Genomic DNA, 20990 nt, shown 5'->3' on the forward strand with positions numbered 1-20990 from the left:
AACCGTTTCGCAATTTTTTTTATAACAGTACAAATCGATAAGAATATTGCTTACACAGCTTAGCACTGCACCACTGCTGCCAACTTAATAGAGGAGTAAATATCTGTTTCTGGCGGTTTCTGGAATACTAGCCAACTTTTTTAACACCAGCAGAAAAGTAAAAAAAATTGTAACTGCGCGCGTTTGTAGATGTTAAGTCAGGAGCATATTGCTAATGAGGAGTAACGTCCGTTAATCTTATACCGCAATTATATCAGACATTCTGTTAATAAAAAATACTGAAATTTAAATTTCAATAATAGTTAAGTAATAATTTCAAAATGCAATAACTTTGCAAAAAATTAATAATTTGATGAAAATTAAAAATTCGAACTCCTTAATTTTAGGAAAACATTTAAATGAAGGTTTTAAGTTCGTCACCCAAAGGATAGAAAAGTTACAAATTAAACTCTGAAAAAATATTTAAAAATGAGGAAAATTCCAAACAACAATAATTCTGAAAAATTTTAAAAATTGTAGCTTCAATATTAAGAAATTGTCAAAAAAAAAAAGGTAGGAAATTTTATAGTTACCAATTGTGACATTTGACCCAAAATGGTACATGTTGCCATATTGGAAATATTTGCAGGCTGGCAATCTTTGGGCCAAAACAGTGTTTCCACACCAGTGCTGCCAAGCTTTCAGGGGGAGCATTAGTTGTTTCTGGCTGGAAAGCATCTAAATTTGTTTTTGAGGAAACTGTTGCACAGTTTTACCAAAAATATTGATAGCAAAACATAGCTGAAAATATATTTAAAATAGCCAGATTTCCAACTAATAGCAATTTTGGTTTTTTTCTATCAAACGAACTCTGGAAACAGCCAGAACTATCTATAAAATAGCTAAGTTGGCAACGGTCCACTGCACCTGCTTTCGGTGAGAAATATATACGACGCAAAATTCAATTGTAAACTTATTTTTAGCAATAAATTAATAATTAGATAAAATAAAGGAGAATTTTTATATGATTTTAATTCATTTAATTAACATAAAATATTGAAACAATTCTATATGTCTGCAAAAATTTTCACAATCTGAAAATGGGCTTAAGCCCGCGAAACAAGGCTGCCAACCCAAACGGTTGTTGTGACAAAAAAAAAGTCGGCAGCTCTGCAACTACATTTATAAATCAGCTGTGCAGCCACGGTCTCGTATATAATCGAGTAACGTTACGAAAATTATTATATTCTTGCAGCCAAATTGAGGTAGATAAGGATTTTGTCAAAATAGACAAATTAACTGTTTTTTTTTTTATGAACAAATGAAAAAACGAATGTCAAAAAACTTGGCTAGCGATTTTGCATCGCAATTTCAGCTACTTTTAGGATTTCAGCCAGAAACAGATATTTTTCCCTCTAAGAGGTTGGCAACACTGGCTGTGGTGAATGGGGGGTGAGAAAAACGCACAAAGTCAGAGCATAAAGCAAAGAAGAAGGAAGGTAACAAAAAAAAACTACAATTAAATCTCGTATTTCGAAAAGTACGTACTCGCGAGTGTGTATGTGGAAGCAAAAAAGTGATAGGCATTAAATATAGTAAAACGGGCCGTTGCTGACACCCCTCCCCCAGCACACAAAGCAACAGCGACAGCAGCAGCACCAACAACAACAACAATAATATCAATACCAATAAATTGACCATGAACAACGGATTCAGCACCGGTGAGGAGGACTCACGGGGTGGCCATACGGACCAAACGTGCTGCCTGATCGATGACATGGAGCGATGCCGCAATCAGGCTGGCTACGCCGGCTACAGCAAACGTATACAGAAAACGGTGGCCCAAAAGCGTCTTAAGCTAAGCAGCGATCCAAGTGCGCAGCACATTTACATATGTGACTATCATAAAGCCAGAATACAATCGGTGCGTACGAAGCGTAGGCGCAAGGACAGCGAGGATGACAGCAACGAAACGGACACCGATTTGCATGAATTTCCCGATCTATACCAGCTGCATGTGTCCACACTGCGTCGTTACAAGCGTCACTTTAAGGTGCAGACGCGGCAGGGCATGAAACGTGCCCAGTTGGCGGATGTGAGTTAAAGTTACATTAAATCAACTACAACTACAGTGTGTCAAGTAATTGTTGACACAAACAAACAAATAACGCACAATTTATTTTTGATAATTAAACCATATGGATCTTATTTTTTCTTTGTTATTTTTGTGCGAATTTTGTTCTATGTCAAAGCAACTACTTGACCAGCTGTATATAAAACTATATTTAACTATATTTTTTGTATGTTATTTGCAGACCATCATGAAGCATTTCAAGACAATACCCATTAAGGAGAAGGAGATCATCACGTTCTTTGTGTATATGGTTAAAATGGGCTCCAACAAATTGGACCAAAAGAACGGCATTGGCAATGATACCACTTGAACGCAACTCCTACGGCAGCGACGGTATCGGTATCAATATCGTTATTAATATTGATGCCATCTGCTAATATCAGCGCTGCTGTCTCTCTAACACACACACACAAACACACACAAAACAATAGACACATACATACGTATACCAAACCACACATATGAAAAGGGCCTACAGTGAAATTGAAATAGAAGCAAAATAAGCAGCATAAATAATAATTATATAGCCCAAAGCTTTTAGTGCTTTTACAATTGTTTATAACTTTGCTCAACAATTTGCCAGCCGGAGTAATGTTATGTCCTTGGCTGCAAAATCCGTGTTAAACTTGTAAAATGCGGCTCATTCCGCTGGTTCGGGCCTGTGACCAAGATTTACAGTTAGTCAAATAACTATTTTGACAAATTTAAAATTTTATTTAAAAAAAAAAAAAAAATACGAGTATTTTTATTTTATTTTCTTATTTTGTTGTAGTTGCTTATGGTTATTAGAACAAGTGAAAAACAGAAACAATATCCATTGGAACCAACAATTTCAAAAAAATATAACCACTTTTTTTTTTTTTTTTTTGTCAAAACATTTAATTGACATTCTTGTATATTTTGTGGGCTCAATTTTGTGGAACGGTTGTGTGGCAATCGATGCTATTCGTAATTTAATTTCTATACATACAGATTTATTAAGTATATTCATATTTTTTAAATATTTATTTTTAGTATTTTTTTACTTGTATTGTTTTCTTGTAAATTCTCTGCAATACTAGAATTTTGTAAGAACTATATTAAAATTTGCAGGCAGTTAAGCAGTTTTCACTGTACCACGTCAACTTAGTCGTGAGGCCCCTAAAAGCCCACAAAGCGAACAGCAGCGTTAGATACACATATATACATACACCGTTTATCAAGTAATTGTTTTGACAAAGCAAAAAAAAAAATCACATTTTATTTTGAAAAAAAAAAATATTTTCTTGGTTTCTTTTTATTTAATTATATATTTTTTTGTTAGAATTGCTTTGGACAAATTAAAAAAAAGGAGAAATATTAGGATCTATTAAATTTTGAAAAAAATCAAATATTTATTTCTTTGTCAAAACAGTTATTTGACAAACTGTATGCACACATCCCACACCATATGAATTTGTAGCAGCAGCAACAACAACAACAAAACACTACTGGTGCTCCCAAAATATGTAGTTTAAATGAAAATATTGAAAAAAGAAAAAAGATAAACAAAAAAAAAAAGAAGAAGAAGATTAGTAATTGTAGCATTCATCGTTGTTAATAGCTCTTTATACAAATTCTACATGCATAGATAATATTAATAATATATACAAATATAATAAAAAAAACGAAACAATGTAAATGAAAAATGACCCAATTTCTGGGCCAAAATATGAAGCAACTAACATTTACTCTTACTTAGCCTTCGTTTTCTGTTATTGTCACCACTTAGCCAAAAGCAATCAAATAAAATTCTAAATCTGCCAACGAGAAATGAATGAATTATAAGAACAACAATCAAGAACTTCATAACATTCTACGTATCTTAAAAGAATTAAAGTAAATCCTATAAAATAATAACACTGTTTAATAATATGTAATTATTAAAAAAATTAATGCTGTAATTATATTTAAATTGTACATGTAATTTTACAACTCATTTTAAGAAACGTATTAAAAACGAAAGCATCTTTTAACTGAACAACATTATATAAATACATACACATATATAAACTACATATAGATTTCGGCAGGCCGAAGTTGAGATACCCTTGCACGATTAAGAAAACAAACTCTTCCAAAAGGCAAAGACAAATATTATATACATAAGAAGTTGGTCGATCTGTTCGGCTGTTATGTCTAAAGAGCTTTAAACTGTCTGACCTAAACATAATATTTATGTAGAATAATCGATTTAGGGAAAGACCATCAAGCAATTTTGGATGAGAAAAAGCCCTAAATTGTCTTAATAAACATATTTACCCCTGCAAGGGTATACAAATGTGCGTGGCAATAAATATATTTTTTCATTTCATTTACCAATTGAAAACGTTACGCGTTTTACTTGGGAATTATTTCAAAGTAAACTTAATATTTTTTAAATTAGCACAACTTATTATAATCTGAATTACTGAGCAATACTTTTAGTTTTTTCCTTCAAAATGGCAGAGAAAATTTCTTACAATTGTATTCATTTTGTCCGAATTGCGTTTTAAGAAAGCAATAAATAAGTTTCTGACTATACACATTGTTGAATTGAAATATTTTTTAATTCCAAATATTGATGCTAGAAATTTTTAAAATTTTTGTAAAAGTTTTATTGATTTTTTGTTATTTTTTTTAGAGGAGTAACGATCTTTCAACCATCATTGAATCATTCACCTTTATTTCAACTAATTTCGAATTTCATAGGATATTTCATAATTGCTTTTATTGCTATTTAAAACAATTTTTTGTTACGTTTTTAAATCGTGCTCTTGTTTTTTAGAGTTGGTTGCCAGACGTTTAAACTATCGGAAGTTTTTTCCTGGGATTGGAGGCTGCCACACAGCTTTTGCGTCCTTTTGTCATTTTGTTTTTAACCATTTTAGATCGCGATTTCAGCTACTCTTCGGATGATTTTCGGCTAGAAACCACCAACTCTACTTGATCGCACTATTTGCTCTTCTAATAAATTGACAGCACAGCGCCCAACAAAATAAAAAAAAAAAAAGCTAAGAAAGTTGCCAGCACTGACGGTGCCCAACTGCCAACACTGATTAAATTAGCAAATTCCAAAATTCCAAAAATTTTGCAATAAATTAATATGATACAAAATTAATACTCGAAATTAGACAAAATAAAGGTTAACATTTAAATGAGAACTTGAAGCTCGTCACCACAAGGGGAAAGAAGTTACAAATTTAATTTAAAAAAGTATTTCGAAAAATCGACAAAATTCTAACAAAAATTCTTCAAAAATTGAAAGTATTCTATCTTCAAAATTAAGAAAAATTAAAAAAGGTACATTTTTACAATGTACCTTGTTGGAAATGTACCTTTTTATTAGCTATAAAAATCAAGCCAGATCGGAAACTTTTACTAGGTGGCAGCTTATGATTTTTTCTCTAAAAAGTTGGCAACACTGCAACTCTAACTAATACAAATGTGCTGTGCGCTTCATTTCAACAAAATTTGGACGTATTTACATTGAATATCTAAAAATTGCAGACGTATTTGAGACTATTAAGGAACAGAATCATATTTTGGCTGCATTACCGGAGCGATAAAGCGTCAAGATATACGGATACGCACACTTAAAACGCAACGCTATATATATATACAAAGACGCACACACACACTAAGCGTACGTGTGAGTGAGTGAGTGTGTGTGTGTGTGCGTGTGTGTCTGTGTCAGTGCGTGCTGCTGTCGTCGTTGCAAAGAGGAAGCACAGGCAAAGGCGAACACGAAAAAGGAGCAAGAGAGCCCAAGAAGCTGTAGGGAACAGCAGTTGCCGGAACGACGTAGTGGTGTGTAGCAACCAGCAACAGCAAAAGAAACAGGAACAACAACAACATCAGCAGCAGCCGCAGCAGCGCCCTCTACAATCAAAAGTACATACAATAACACAACAAGAACAAGAACAATAGCAAAGTGCTAGCACCACAAAAACAAAGGTGTTGCCCCAACAAAAGATGCAACAACAACAAGAATCTTCTGGTGGCGAGGAGAGCTGGCTAGAGGAGCAGTGCCATCGTGAAATCAACGGCCAGAACGATGAGTATGAGCGTGAGTTTGTGCGTGAGCGCGACAACAATTTAAGCACCGTCTGGGGAGCATTCCAGGATTCGGCAACAGCCGTCGCACAGCTCTATCGTGGTAAGCATCCATTCACCTGTCCCAACTACATACATATGTATGCATCGATCCTGTGCCGTTAGCTACATTTTGTTTATGGCGTGTGTTTCGTTTGTATATGACTTTTAATTTACATATTCATACATACATACATATGTAATAAATTGTGTGCGTGTGTTTGTGTGCTTAAAAATAGTTTGGGCGAGGGTATTAATAGCGAGCGTGCTGCCTGACAGCCAGAAGCGCTTTGCGACAGCAGCAACAACAACAAACCCAACAACAACATTGGCAGCTTCATGCACACAACAGGCCCGGCTTTTAAGCTCCATCTCTGTCTATATGTATATATGTGTGTGAAAGCTTACATACATATGTATGTATGTCGCTCTCGAAGGGAACATTCACACACATACACACACACACACGCCTTCAAATTCTCCACATTCTCTATTCTACTCTTTTTTTTTCGTTGGCAATCTACGCATTATCAAACTGCAGAAGGGCTTGGAATGCAATAGAACCCCCTTCCCCCCTCACCATCCTCTCGTCTGCGCTGCGTTCCGTTCTCAGTTGCTGCTCTTTGAACTACAATAACGTAAATAGGAAGAGAGAGAGAGAGAGTAAAAGGCAATAACGTTAACGTATGCGCTGTGCTGCGCTGCTTCTTGCAGCAGAAGCAGAAGATTAACAGGCTGTTCCGTTAAGTTGCTGTTTGATACATCAAATCTATGTGTGTGTGTGTGTGTGTGTATCTATATCTATATCTATGCAGTGCGTCACTTTCGCACAACAATAACAATTGTCAAACAGCTGTTTCGACAGTCGGTGCACAGGAAGATGCTACGTCGCTGCCTCTGCCGCTGCTTCTGCCGCATGAATATGCATTTCTTTATGCCCTTTCCTTATCGTCGCAAAGTGCGGAAACCTACAAACTATATATTTCTATATATGTATGTACATACATACATACATATAATAGATACATACCATACAAATATTGCTTATTTCATTTTCTTTTGATTGCAAATTATTTTCGGGCTTGTTGCCATCTCGTTTCCTCGCTTAGTCAGCTGTATAAGCGGCCGTGCATTTCACATTTGTCATCATTTAGTTTTCCTTCTTTCCATTGAGGGTCGATAACGGCAAGTCGCTTTAGTCCTTAATTTCCGTGTCTTTTGTGCTGCAGCGACAGCAATAGCAGGTGTTGGATATTTTAGAGAGCAAGCGAGAGAGAGAGCCACTTTAGAGAGCCGATCTTCAATGGCTGACTCCGTCCTCTTTGTGCTTCCCATTCTCATTTTATGCTATAGAATTAGAGTTAAATATGAATACGAGGATAATATGCTCGTTAGATTTATAGATTCTTTATATAAGATAGTATTCTATATTTTTTATTGTACATTTTTTAGATCAAATATGTTGTGCAATTTTATATCCAAAAGTAATTTTTTTATTTTAAATCTGAAATTAATGATTTTGATAAAAGATATATTTTTATTCAACCTGTGGATATCGATCTTAATCATCTCATTGCCTTGATGAAATTCGCTTTTATATCTATCAGGGGTGCCACAGAAAGCGAAACCAACCGAAAATCTCCTTAATCTCAATATATGTAAGACAGTTTACAGAAGCCTAACAGAATTTTTATACAGCTCAGATCTAAAATAGAGAACCTAATTTCATATGAAATAATACTTTACATACTTCCATAGACATACTATATTTTAATCAATCTGTGGTTATTAATCTAAATCTTTCTTCTAATGATCGGGGTGCCACAGAAAGCGAAACCAACTGTAAATCTGTCAAAACTCCATACATTTTTGGGAATTGAAGCTTATTAGCATTATTATAAAGTCCAGTTCTGAAATAAAGTGCAAAAATTTTATATCAAATATATTTTGTTTACGTGTAACCTTTTAAAATGATCCATCTCTAATAATGGTTTTAGTTAATATACATATTTCTATAGACATACAATATTTGTAATCCATCTGTGGTTATCGATTTTAATCTAATTCCCTTTGGCTTTGCAGAGCGGTCATCAAACACATTCGCTTCTGAGACTGGAGCACTGTGGTTGCCCTTTCAGACAGCAGCCGGTACAGTGACAACACTCTACAAAGGTAAGAAATGCGGTTATAAAGTTGGTTAAGCTATTTGGAATTCAAATAGTAGTGATCTCGCTCCAATTAGTCACTTGGCTAATTGTAATGTTGAATTGATCAAGTTAAGAATAAAGTTGACTTTTGTTATTCTCTGCAGAATCATGTGATGGTCTCAAACGCACCAGCGACGCTGCCATACAATGCGGCTACCAAAGACGCACACGCGAATTGGCCGATTGGGCGCGCAGCAAAAAACGCCGCATGATTCGGCGAGAGGATTTGCTGGCCTATTTAGCTGGAAAAGCGCTGCCAACGCAATCAACAAATCCACATGCCAATCGTCGGTGAGTCCGCCTTGTTACGATACCGGGCATATCCTTTAAAACTAACCTTTTCACTTTTCTTTCTCTTTCTGTTTTGTGCTCGTCGACGACCGCTTCAGGTCACCGAAGCCGGAACATAATCACAGCGGTGTCCATCATCATCATCATCAAGTGAGTGGAGGCGCCAATGGTGTCACTGGCTTTGCCAGCAACGGACTGAGCATGATGCCACCTACAAGCGCCGGGGGACAGTCAACGCATTTGATAAATGGCGCCAGTGGCCAGGCGGCGACAGTAGGCGCCACAGGAGGTGGCATTGGCGCTGGCGGCATCACTGGCGACGATTTGCACACTTTCAAGGAGGCCTTAGTTTTGCGTCCACGGTAAATATTTTATCAAATAGTATGCTGAATCAAACTTCTTGCATTCTAAGAATAATATTTCATAACTGAGCGTATCAAAAAATCAAAAGAGACCCTGTACCTTGATTGTTAAATACTTTCTTGTATCTGTTTTAAATTTTTCATCCGATCTTGGTCACACAGACAGCACGATCTGTATCATTATTGCAAAAAACTAAGGAAATAAATTCAACAAATTTAAGTTTTGCAGGGAATCAAAACGAATTAAATATCCATTCCGGTTGCGGCTCTATTACTATTTCGGTAAAAGGTTCTATGTACCGGTACAACAAATCAATTTTGAAACATTTTAAAATGTTAAAGTGTTGTTTTATGCTAATTGTGAAGGTTGATTAAAAGTTGAAAATTGAGATTTAAAATTTTGAATATTCGAAAACATAAATTGAATAAATTTTAATGCAGACTGAAGTAAGAGAACAAACCATTATAAAAAGAATATTTTGCTTGAAAATCTGTTTAGTTTTGGCAAAGTTATGGAAGTTTGCAGTTGGTCAGACTATAGGCCAAGCAAATTTACAAGACAAAATTTCAGAAACATATATAAAGCGTAGATCAAGTAAGGAAAATTGCTCTTGTAATAAAAAATGTTAAGATTTTAAAGTTTAAAATAGTCTCTTTTCACAAAAAAAAAAAAGAGAATATACTTGTAGAAAGGAGTAGAAGAGGCTAGAAGACTATATTTTTTGTCATTTCTCTTTGCAATATCCTTAACTAAAACATAGAAAGAATTGCAAAATCATCTGGCCCTTAATCATATTAATTTGTGTTATGCAATCATTAACTTCTTCTTGATTTTCAGGGGACCGGAACTATTTGCATTTGTTGCCAACGAAATAGCACGTCATTGCAAGCGGCCTGGGAGTCCCATCGATGATAAAATGGACATTTGTCATTACAGCAGTAAACGTCAGCGATTTATGTAATCCTCGCATGGATTCAGCGGCAGCCAACGGGATGTACACTCACACACACACACACACATATACACAAGCATTCACATAGACACACACGCACACACAACACATACATTGATAAATATGTATGCGGCAAAAGCAGAAGCAACAAATTTAATTGCTCGATGTAGAAAATGAAAATGTTTAGTAATTTCCCCACTCACTTCTCCACTCAATGCTCTGACCAGAGAGACAGAGAGAATGCAATTATGAAAGAGAGAAGGAGAGAGAGAAAGAGCGAGAGATACAGAGTGAATCATAGTGAATGTCTTCGTCATGTTAAACTGTTAAATGTGTTTATACTTAAGTATTTGGTCAATGCAACATATGTTTGTTTCTTGTCATTGCGCGCTTAGCCGGCTCACACACACACACACACAAACACACACTCACTCACTCACTCACAGATACAGCCTGTTGTACGAAAATACACAAATACACACACCGAACAGCATAAGTTAATTTTAGTTAGTAATTAAGCGTAAAAACTTTTGTTGTAAGTCTTCAAGTCAAGAAGTGATCGAAACCGTTGCAAAAAGAATGAAACAAAACAAAAATGAAAAGAAATGAAAGGAAAGAAAAGGAATGGATGATCACACAAGTTATACGTTTAATTGTATGTATAACACAATCTTGCATTAACTGTTATACAACGTCGTAGCCTTTAATGAACCAAAACCAATTGGCAGCAGCACGTATTAAACGGTTTAAATGTAGCGAATATTGTAATATATATTTAACAAAATCTACAGATACTGTTATAAGCCAAAAGATGTAATGTACATAAGAAAAAAGTTAAGAAAATTAATGAGATAATTGAGCACAGGCAAAAATGATTCAATGTTGCATATGCCACGTACGAAACTAATACAAACTAAAACCTTATTAGCTGTTTATATTTAATATCATATGTTCATCTCAATTCTAAAGATCACAAAACATCAAAACGCTTCCCAAAATTCTCTCTCGACAAAAACAACATACAAAACAAGTAAATTTATCAACAAAAAAAAAAAGAAAACAAAACAAAAAATTATCACTTAACCCAACTAACGAAATTAAAGAAAAATTGAATGAAATAATTAAAATAATCGGCGGAAAAGTTGCATAGATATTTTATCTTGGCTGCAACTCTCCGCATGTGTAGCTAGCCAGGTAATACATATATATCTATATATATATATATATATAGAAGAATATATAAATATTCATACAGAATCTATTGTATATGATTAGCGTATGAAGATACGAGTTAAGAAAGTAAACAAAAAAACAAAAAAAAACAAATTCAAATACTAAATTATACATGTATTAAAGCAAAGTCCTATGAAATATTGAGTTGTAATAAATGTAACAACTATGCTAAATTAACAATAACAATTATAAAAGGAAGCAATTAAAGAAAAAAGGAAAAACTTATACAAAACTAAGAAAAACACTATAAGTTAAATAAAAACATGAAAACTCAAAATAAAATAAAAGTATATTTCTATGGACTGAAAGGTAAACGAGGTCAACGCTAGAATTCAGATATTGTTAGACCCCAGACCCCTTTAACAAGTTGTTTTTATATTTTTATTATTTGTATCAATTATTGTTTATGATTTTCCTGATTTGTAACTAAAATTAAATATAGAATAGATCTGTCAAAGGTTATTATATTGAAAAGTTGTTTTTCCGTTTCTTTATACCAACACATTTTTTTTTATATAAATACCTGCCATACCTGTATTTTTACAAAGTTGTCTAAGAAATATAAAGAGTAGAAACCTTAAGTTCTCATCATGTTTAAGTTCTTGTCTAAGGGATCAGCATTTATATATGTAGTTCCAAAACTGTTTTGATTCATTCAGGATCGATAGAAAAGTACACTCCATTTTGAGAACAATTCGTTTAAAATAAGAAATAGACAGAGACCGGTGCAAGACTGAAGCGATACCATAAATCTTTTTAGAGCTAAAACCCACAAAATTCGTAACTCTAAAAATTACCAATTCAATTGATTAACTCCAGAGTTGTACATTGAAATTCATTGCTATTTTTATTTTCATAATCAATTATATTAATCTTTATGTTGTTGTATATTTAGATATATGTATACATATATTTAATTTTTATTTTGTATAACTGCACAGCTGACAATTAGTTACATAGACAGATGGTTAGGAAACTAATTAACTAATTGGAAAGAAAACGATACAATATTGCAAATACAACAACTGTTGAATTGTTTAATTCGGTTTAATGATAACAGGAAAAGCTTTCTATATTGATAGTGATTTCAAAAAAAAAAAAAATTAAGTGTGCCAGTTGCAGCTATAAACATTAGTGAACAAAATTAGTTAAATCGCAACTATTTATCAACAGCAACAAAATCAGCACAGCAGTAGTTTGGAATGCTGCGCAGCAAAACACAGTTTAAGAGCTTTTATTCATTTGTTTTTTTTTCCATTTTCATTTTCTTTTTTTTGTACCAGAGATTGCAACAGAAGAAGAAGAGAGTTCACTCGACTATACACTTGCTTGAATAATAATGGTATAGCATTACTTAAATACATACATTTCTGATCAAATTTCACTTGTTGCAATATCGCTTTTTTTACTTTTCTCTAATTTTCCATTAATTTTATGTGTATTATCAGGCCTGTACCGGTTTTTACTTCCTATTTTTATCGGATTTCAAAAAATTTAATTTTTCACGTTGCATTTGGGCGAAACATTTTAAAATTATATATTATCACTTTATTGGACTTAAATTCACTAACTCAAAGTTGAATTCAATACGCAAAATATTTCCAGATTGATATAAGAACAGGTTAAAGGTGTTTTCTTCCGACAAATCTTGCCGAAAGTGAAAACCGGAACAGGCCTGTATATATGATTTTTCATTTTATATATATATATTTATATATTTATATAATTCATTTGATTTACTTAATTACTATGCATGTGTTAGTATTAGTTAGTGTGTATGTTACGCGTGTGGATGTGTAAAACGATGTTAAGAGCAAAAGAAAATTGATAAGTGTTTACCGGTATGTACGCCGTCTAGTTTAACGATAACGATAACGATACTTTTGAACTAATTACAATGCCTTGCCCTAAACGGAATGTGTTTTTTTTGCTACATTTCCAACTCTATGAGAACTGTTCTTAATTCCCATTTCACATTATGGTTTTCACATTTAAATACTTAAGACTTTTAGCGAATATGTCTAATATATATGTAATGTATATAGTATATATACGTTGCGAAATCGTAACTCGGAACAGTTCTTTATATTCAAGTGTATATATACATATGTTTATGTATATATATATACTACTTAATATGCAAAAAAAAAATATGTAAATTTATAAACTTTAACGTTAACGGACTTTTTCTCATATATGTATTAGTGTGTATGTGTTGGTCATTCTCGGAGCTCGTTCTGTTGTCCATTTGAATAGCGAGTGAAAGTTGTGTGTGTGTGTGTGTGTTGAACAATAAAAAAAAACACATTAAGAGCCTTAACACAAGAAAAGTGCGTGACGTTGCGCCGATTTCAGCCTAAAACTGCACCCAATTGGCATTCGCCGTATTCTGTTGTCCTTGATTACCACTACATAGAGAGAGAGAGAGAGTAGAATTAGAATAATATATGGTATTTTAATATAGTTAATGAACTCACCCGGCGGATGCGTAGTCGGTCCATTCAGTGCCGGCGCCGCCTCCGCTGCTCCTGTGAGCTGGCGAGGCGCCTGGACTTTGTCGCAACGTCGCTGGTGCCGCTGCAGCCGGTGGTGGTGCTATTTTTCCCAATCCACCAGGTGGCGGTGGTAGCACGCCACCAGTTCCCTTGCCCTTGCCAGTACGCGAGCTGCCCTCAGAGCCATCCTTTTTCTGTAAAACAAGTCAAGAACAAAATAAGAAAAATTCAAATAAAGTCAGTAATGGGTTAATAGCTTATTTTCACTACAACAGGTGTGTGCATTTGTATACCTTTGTCATTATTAAAAAACAAATATATTAATATATATTAAAGGCAATATCGTTCGTCACAATATTGAATATAAGGCATCTTGGGGCATAGAAAGGCTTTTGTCACAAGACTTTTATCTCGTAAGGATACATAAATTTTGTTGTGAAAAGTATATTAAAAAGACGTAGTAAATGGTATGGTAAGAACGATAAAACAATAGATACCCACATATATAGCGGACAAGGGCTGTAAGTCTATAAAATCGTGGGTTTTTCTATTGACTGTCCGGTTATTTAAGTATAGTCTAAGCCTGCATCAAAATCAAAGTTCAATGCTAACCAGTTATTTCGCTTGTTTATTTTGCGATCAGCTTACGAATTGGTTATTAATAGTAATAATAATAATATAGTTATACTACATTTTGGATTTGGTTTCGGCGATTAGCTATATCATTTCGATACATTTTTGTTTTGTTCTTACTTGGTGTTTGCTTGCATTTAATTGTGATTTTCATATGGAGAATGTAAAACTTTTTTGCTTTTTGAAGTATTGATATTTATTTAATTCTAATTAAATAGCTATATATTTAATGCTGAATTACTATAGATGTTCCAGATGTATATAATAGCAGCTAGGGGATATGGTAATGAGTTTGATGAGTTTAAATTTCAATTGTGTTGAACAGTAATATAATTATTTAAGGGTAGTCACGTACGGTTCTTTTAACGATCATTTATGACTCAAATAGTTGTGTTTTATTTGTAAATGTTGGAGAGCTCATAAATTGGTTTATTTTATATATCATATATTATATTAAATAAATAAATTATTTAAACTAAATATTTTTTTTTTGCAATGAGAACAGTCTTATCGCACGAATTATTATGACGCAGCCAAAATAATATGCAAATGACATAATTACGTGCTGTCAGATCAAGTAAATGTTTTTACCAAAGAATCAAACCGAAACCAATAAAGGTTACGGTTTCGGTTCCAGTACGTTTCGAAACAACTATTTCGGTAAAAGGTTCCATTCAGTTTTTTTCTTTCGGTACCGGTGCGTAACGGTACACAAAATCAATTTTGAAACATTTTAAAATGATAAGGTGTCGTTTTATAATAATTATGACATCAAAGTAAATATCTAGATTCAAGATCAAGAGGTATAAAATGCAAATTAAACCAAGATGCCAAACCATGATCAAAATGACATTCCGCTTGAGAATCGGTACAGTTTTGACAAAGCTATGACAGTTCGGTATTGCTCAAGCCTCTGATCTAGCAACTTTACAAGTCAAAATATTTCTTAATTTTTACATGATTTTTTACAAGAAAATGAAAGGTCTCAGAATCAAGTTTAAAGTGTCGCTTTGTACTAATTCAAAGAGGAGACCCTTAGCCTCGAAATCAATATCTAGTAGAATGTATGGGAAAATATTTTTTAATAGATTTAATAAAATTTGAATGCAGATTGAATTAAGAGGCCGAACCAAGATCAAAATGACATACCGCTTGAAAATCGATTTAGTTTTGATCAAGTTATGACAGTTTGAAGTTGGTCAGACTTCCGATTTAGCCACTTTACAAGTCCTTTTTCTTAATAAATTTCACATGATTTTTTACAAAAAAATGAAAGGTCTCAGAATCAAGTTTAAAGTGTTGTTTTATACTAATTACGATACAAGGAGTTGATTAAAAGTGAAAACTTGAGATTTAAAATTTTGAATTTTCAAAATTTCAAAGGGGGGACCCTTAGCATCGAAATAAATATCTAGTAGAAACTGGGGAAAAATATTTTTTTTTAAGAATTTAATAAAATTTAAATGCAGAATGAATAAAAATGCCAAATGATGATTAAAATGACGTTCCACTTGAAAATCGATTCAGTTTTGATCAAGTTATGACAGTTTGAAGTTGGTCAGACTTCGGATTTAACCACTTTACAAGTCAAAATTTTTATCCAATTTGGCATGATTTTTTTCAAAAAAATGAAAGGTCTCAGAATCAAGTTTAAAGTGTTGTTTTATACTAACTACGATATAAGGAGTTGATTAAAAGTAAAAACTTGATATTTAAAATTTTGAATTTTCAAAATATCAAAGGGGGGACCCTTACCATCGAAATCGAATCTTGGTCGAAAATAATAGAATTTTCTAAATGCAAAAAATTTAAATGCAGTATGAATTAAGAGGCCATATCATGATCAAAATGACATTCCGTTCGAAAATCTATTCAGTTTTGATCAAGTTATGACAACTGGAAGTTGGACAACTCTTTGACCTAGCAACTTTTCCACAACCGTACCGGCACAAGCGTTTCGGTTTTCAGTTTTTGAAAAAGAATTAATATCGGTTACGATTTCAGTTTCGGTACTAAAAATGAAACGGTTAGTTTCGGTTAACGGTTCCGATGCCAGTTACGGTGTTATACCCTGGTTTTGACAAACGAAAATATGCAAATATCTGTTTTTATTTTTCAAAATTGGTAATGGATCTCAGTATGTCTTTCTTAACTTTTCTAAGACCCATAAGCAACTATAATATAATAAAAATAAAAAAATAATAGACCAAAAAAATTTGTCTTATTTTTTAATATTAGAAAAGTAATTACTTGAGCAACTATAATTTTAAGGATTGAAACTCACCGTTATGCGCATGTTAATTTTGATAGTTTCGCCCTCCTTGAAGCCAAGATCGAGTTCCTGTTTGGGTTCGGTTTTCTCCTTTTCGATTTGCTCCTGATTCTTAACCCACTTGAAGTGATCCTGTAACGCGACATTCAAGTCAAACGAATCGGAACGATCACCAAATCCCAGGCCCAAAAATGCTGATCGCCCATTGTCGTCCTGAACGCGTATAACAAAATACCGCGAACTGTCGGAAACCGCCTCGATGGCCACGCCGGGATATGTATCGATGGGACAATTGGCAAATAGAGCGCCGCTCGTCTTATCCTCCAGTTTAAGAATGCATGTGGTGCCCTTGGCCACCAGACGCATCCGTCCGGTCCAAGTGGGCTCTTTGAGGTTCCAGTCCGCTGCTCTGCCGTGTTGTTAATTAATTTAAAAAAAAAAAAAATGGTTATATATTATGTTGTCAGTTAATAACGCTGTTTGGTTTGAGTTATAAAAACATCTACATGTATATTAACAAGTTTATAAGACAGCTAAGCTCGATTTCACCAAAATCATCATAATCGTAACAGTTTTTTCCTATAATCGTTGTCTTATTGTAGTGCTGGGACTCGATTCGATATTAAATTGACTTTTTGTGGAACATTGATTTTATTTTGAAAAATCGATTTTACGATATACAATGCAATGCATATTTCCTTCACATTTTAGCTAAGAGAAAAATACGGAATCTATATTATAATAATTACAAGTGTTTCTTACACACTGTGTAATGCATAATACTAGTTTGTAGTTCTCAAATTTTTGATTTTAAATTTAGCAAATTCTAAGTTGGATTTAAGTTTTCTTTAAAAATTAAATGAAAAATTAGTTATTGGTAACCGATTTAAGTATAAAGGTTAGTTCCGGATCAATCAAGCATAAAATTCAGTTATGTTATTAAGGTGCAATCATCTCTTTTAAAACTACGTTTGATTCTAAACTTTATTATTGATCTAATTAAACACATCTTTTTTGAAGTCAAAGGTTTTTTTTTTTTTTTAATATACGTGTAAAGGGACTCTTTTACACTTTTAGAACAAATTTTTTTTTTTTTTGTGAACCGAAATCATATCATTTCAAAACAGAAACCGGTAAGTGTTACGATACCGATATTCAATGAATTTGTGTAACCAATAACCGAAAACCAAAAATGACCGGGTTTTGAATAAGTTTTGAATCAATTTTTATCGTTTAAAAAATATCTTACTCTATCCAGCTCTATCTTATTGCATTCCTATTGAATATGTGGTATATGGCAGTTTTTGCTTTTGTAATATATTACAAAATATCAATATGTTTTTAAAAACAAAAATAAAGAGAAACCGATGTAATCTGCCGTATAAACTTGGTATTTTGTATGCATATGTGTGTTAGTTCGTGCTTATTGGAATGTGTGCATGTGTGTGTGTGTGTATGTATTGTTTTCTGCTGTGCGGGCGCTCTTAGCGAAAACAAAGAAAGTCAACAAGAGTAGCAACAAAAACAATTACACTTGTACAAAAAGCTTTTTGCTATATGCACGCACACATATATATATGAATTTACATACACACACATACATTTCACTTGTAAGTAAAATGTACAGCAATTAAGAGAAACTGCAATGCGTTGGTTAAAAGAAGAAAACAAAAAAAAAAAGAAAAACAATTGCAATTGAGCAACAAAAAATCAATTGCAATTGAACTTCAAAAGTGGCAGCAAAGCGATCACAACAAAAACAACCATTGACAACGACAACGACAATAGTCGTGTTTTTTAACCTTGGCTGCGGCTGCATGCCACATATTTTGCTCTGTTTTCCGTGTCTTGCGCATATTTAACATAATTTATGCATTTCTCACGAAATCACATACATACACATGCACAGATATGTGATGTGGGGGCGTCTCTTTATGAAATCACAAAACTTTCAATTGCACCACACAACAACAAGAACAACACGACAAATTTTGTTGTATTTTGTCCACAATCATCACAATTTTTTTTTAGATAAAACTTACCTATATCCTCTGTTGCTGGCGCGTGGCGGTATTTTGTATATGAATACCTCGGGTTTAACAATCAGCACGCTCTCGTATTCCATGTTATTTGAATTATTTCTATTGTTTATTATCTTGTCTACAATTTCCGTTTATAACTGTAAGCTTACAACTACATTGAGTTGTGTCGAACGTTCAGATTGAACTACTCACCAAAGCGATACGGCAGCCTTGGTTGCCATAAGACGTATGGGCAACCTTGGCTCCCAGAAAATGAATAAAAGTTAGTTTCAGGTCATTTTGTAAATTGTTCAAAGAATTCTCAAATGTTTAAGTTAGAATTTTTAAAATTTTGAATTCATTATTTTTTTTAAAAGTTATGTCAAATTTAGAACTTTATTTTTGGAATTGATTTTGTAACTTTATCCCACTAGGGGTGACAAACTTGCGAAGTTCATAAAAATTATCGGCCCCATTTTATCCAATTTCAAATTTACTTGGCTAAATGATATATAATCTTATTACTAAATTATAAATAAAATTATAAATACATTACGTACTTTTATTTAATGAAACGATTTTTTACAGCTGTTGGCAATATTACCAGACTGCATGTGGAAGCTACTCAAACGTACGAAATGAACGAGCCAAAAAAGTGAACAGTCAGGGGTTTAGTTTGTTCGTTCAATTTGGTGAACAATTCGAATCGACTCTAGCACGTTGCTGTTATTGAATTATTTTGTTTTGCAATTTGTGGTGGGAGCACAAAATGCTGCCGGAACAGCAAATAACAAGCGACAGCGACTTGGACGTTGCATTGGAGGAGTTTAAGCTCAGGCAGACGCGTCGCGACAGCACTGGCCCCAAGTACAACTGCAGCATTAGCGGCTGTGAAGCAAGCTTTAAGCGTCTGGATCAATTGGACCGTCATGAGTTCCACCATACCGGCATTGTGAGTAAACTTATATTAACCAAAAGTTGATTAACAATAAAGGTTTTTGCATTTAGAAAAAGCATGCTTGCACTTACGATGGCTGCGGGAAGATTTATTCGATTCTAAGTCATCTGAAGCGTCACGTGCGTAGTACGCATGAGCGTACTGTGGCGCCACAAAAGACGATCAAATGTAGTCTGCCGGAGTGCAGCAAGTTGTTCACCTCATCCTGCAATATGCAGCGACATGTGCGAGAGGCACACGAATCGCCGCGCGAATATCCGTGCACTCATTGCACCGCCAAATTCCGGCAGAAGATGAAGCTGCGTCGTCATGAGATAACACAGCACACACAGGATTATCCGTATCGTTGCGAGAAGTGTGCTCGTGGATTCTATCAGCAGTGGCAGCAGGAGAGTCATCAGCGCAGCTGCAAACTGTATGCCTGCTCCGAACCTACATGCCAACTGCAATTTGACAAGTGGACATTGTACACGAAACATTGCCGGGAAACGTTGCACGGACGCAGCCATCACAAGTGTGATCACTGTGATCGCAGCTATGAGAAGCCCAGTGATCTGGCCAAACATATTGCGGCCAAGCATACCACAACAATCGAATCAGCATTCCCATGTACCGAACCTGGTTGCAATCGCACCTATTCCTATGAACGCAATCTGCGCCAGCATGTGGTCACTGCCCACTCGGGCAAGCGTTTTGAATGCCTCGCTTCTGGTTGTGGTCGCGGCTTCAGCAGCGCTCAGAATCTTAGCAGACATTTGATACGCGATCACACCAAGCCCAAACCCAAGGCGTCTCAGACTCCAGCACCAAAGAAGCCGTCTCCAACGGTGGAAGCTAAAAAGACACGCAAGCGTCGCCGTGATGCGGGTCAACCAGCTCGTTCTCGCCTGTCCAAACTGGCCTGCCTGGTGCTGGATAAGAATCTCGACCAGGAGGTACGACTGCGGAAACCTCTGGCTCTGAAGAACGTCGCCAAGGAAATTGAACAGGAGCAACAGCAGTCAGGAAAATTGGATATTAATGAACAGCTGGAGAAAGTCTTGCATGAGGAGCAAGAATAGACTGAAGTCTAGGGGAAAGCAAAACGGGGTCTAAAACATTTATTTAATGTATAAATTTAAAAAAATTAAAAATACCCTTAGGTCAAATAACTCTTGTGAGTTTATTTTTACAGTAGTAAAATAACTAGTGTAAATGACACTAGGTAGAAAAATTCATTTATATAACGTGCTCTTGAAAGCGCAAAGCAATCTATTAATAATGTCAACAGCGCTGTGTAAAATTGTTTCTTAAATAACTTTCGAGCTTATGCCATCGTTTTGAAATTTTCAGAACAGAACCAAAGGCTCTAGTTTTAAAA

At 34.4% G+C, this 20990-nt stretch overlaps 4 protein-coding genes across 4 annotated transcripts; 3 read left to right on the top strand and 1 right to left on the bottom strand.

Annotated features, from left to right (window-relative positions):
- The first annotated feature begins 1378 nt into the window (after positions 1–1378).
- LOC117781819 (histone deacetylase complex subunit SAP30 homolog) lies at positions 1379–3097 on the top strand. The gene is made up of 2 exons (XM_034618689.1): positions 1379–2074; positions 2295–3097. Exons 1-2 carry the CDS (start codon positions 1679–1681, stop codon positions 2421–2423), a joined length of 525 nt encoding a protein of 174 aa, XP_034474580.1. The 5' UTR covers positions 1379–1678; the 3' UTR covers positions 2424–3097.
- Positions 3098–5487: 2390 nt separating this feature from the next.
- Positions 5488–10942, top strand: LOC117781789 (UPF0472 protein C16orf72 homolog). The gene is made up of 5 exons (XM_034618656.1): positions 5488–6269; positions 8288–8377; positions 8517–8703; positions 8802–9065; positions 9904–10942. The coding sequence occupies exons 1-5, from the start codon at positions 6086–6088 to the stop codon at positions 10025–10027; spliced, it is 849 nt and encodes a 282-aa protein (XP_034474547.1). The 5' UTR covers positions 5488–6085; the 3' UTR covers positions 10028–10942.
- A 2501-nt stretch (positions 10943–13443) lies between these two features.
- Positions 13444–18878, bottom strand: LOC117781800 (NECAP-like protein CG9132). Its single transcript, XM_034618666.1, has 4 exons — positions 18694–18878; positions 16664–17060; positions 13729–13940; positions 13444–13659 (listed from the first exon to the last, which is right to left on the bottom strand). Exons 1-4 carry the CDS (start codon positions 18774–18776, stop codon positions 13608–13610), a joined length of 744 nt encoding a protein of 247 aa, XP_034474557.1. The 5' UTR covers positions 18777–18878; the 3' UTR covers positions 13444–13607.
- Positions 18879–19370: 492 nt separating this feature from the next.
- Positions 19371–20781, top strand: LOC117781780 (transcription factor IIIA). Its single transcript, XM_034618629.1, has 2 exons — positions 19371–19624; positions 19681–20781. The coding sequence occupies exons 1-2, from the start codon at positions 19442–19444 to the stop codon at positions 20689–20691; spliced, it is 1194 nt and encodes a 397-aa protein (XP_034474520.1). The 5' UTR covers positions 19371–19441; the 3' UTR covers positions 20692–20781.
- The last annotated feature ends 209 nt before the right edge of the window (positions 20782–20990 follow it).

This window comes from Drosophila innubila, chromosome X (assembly GCF_004354385.1).
Source record: "Drosophila innubila isolate TH190305 chromosome X, UK_Dinn_1.0, whole genome shotgun sequence".
NCBI classification, from domain to species: domain Eukaryota; kingdom Metazoa; phylum Arthropoda; class Insecta; order Diptera; family Drosophilidae; genus Drosophila; species Drosophila innubila.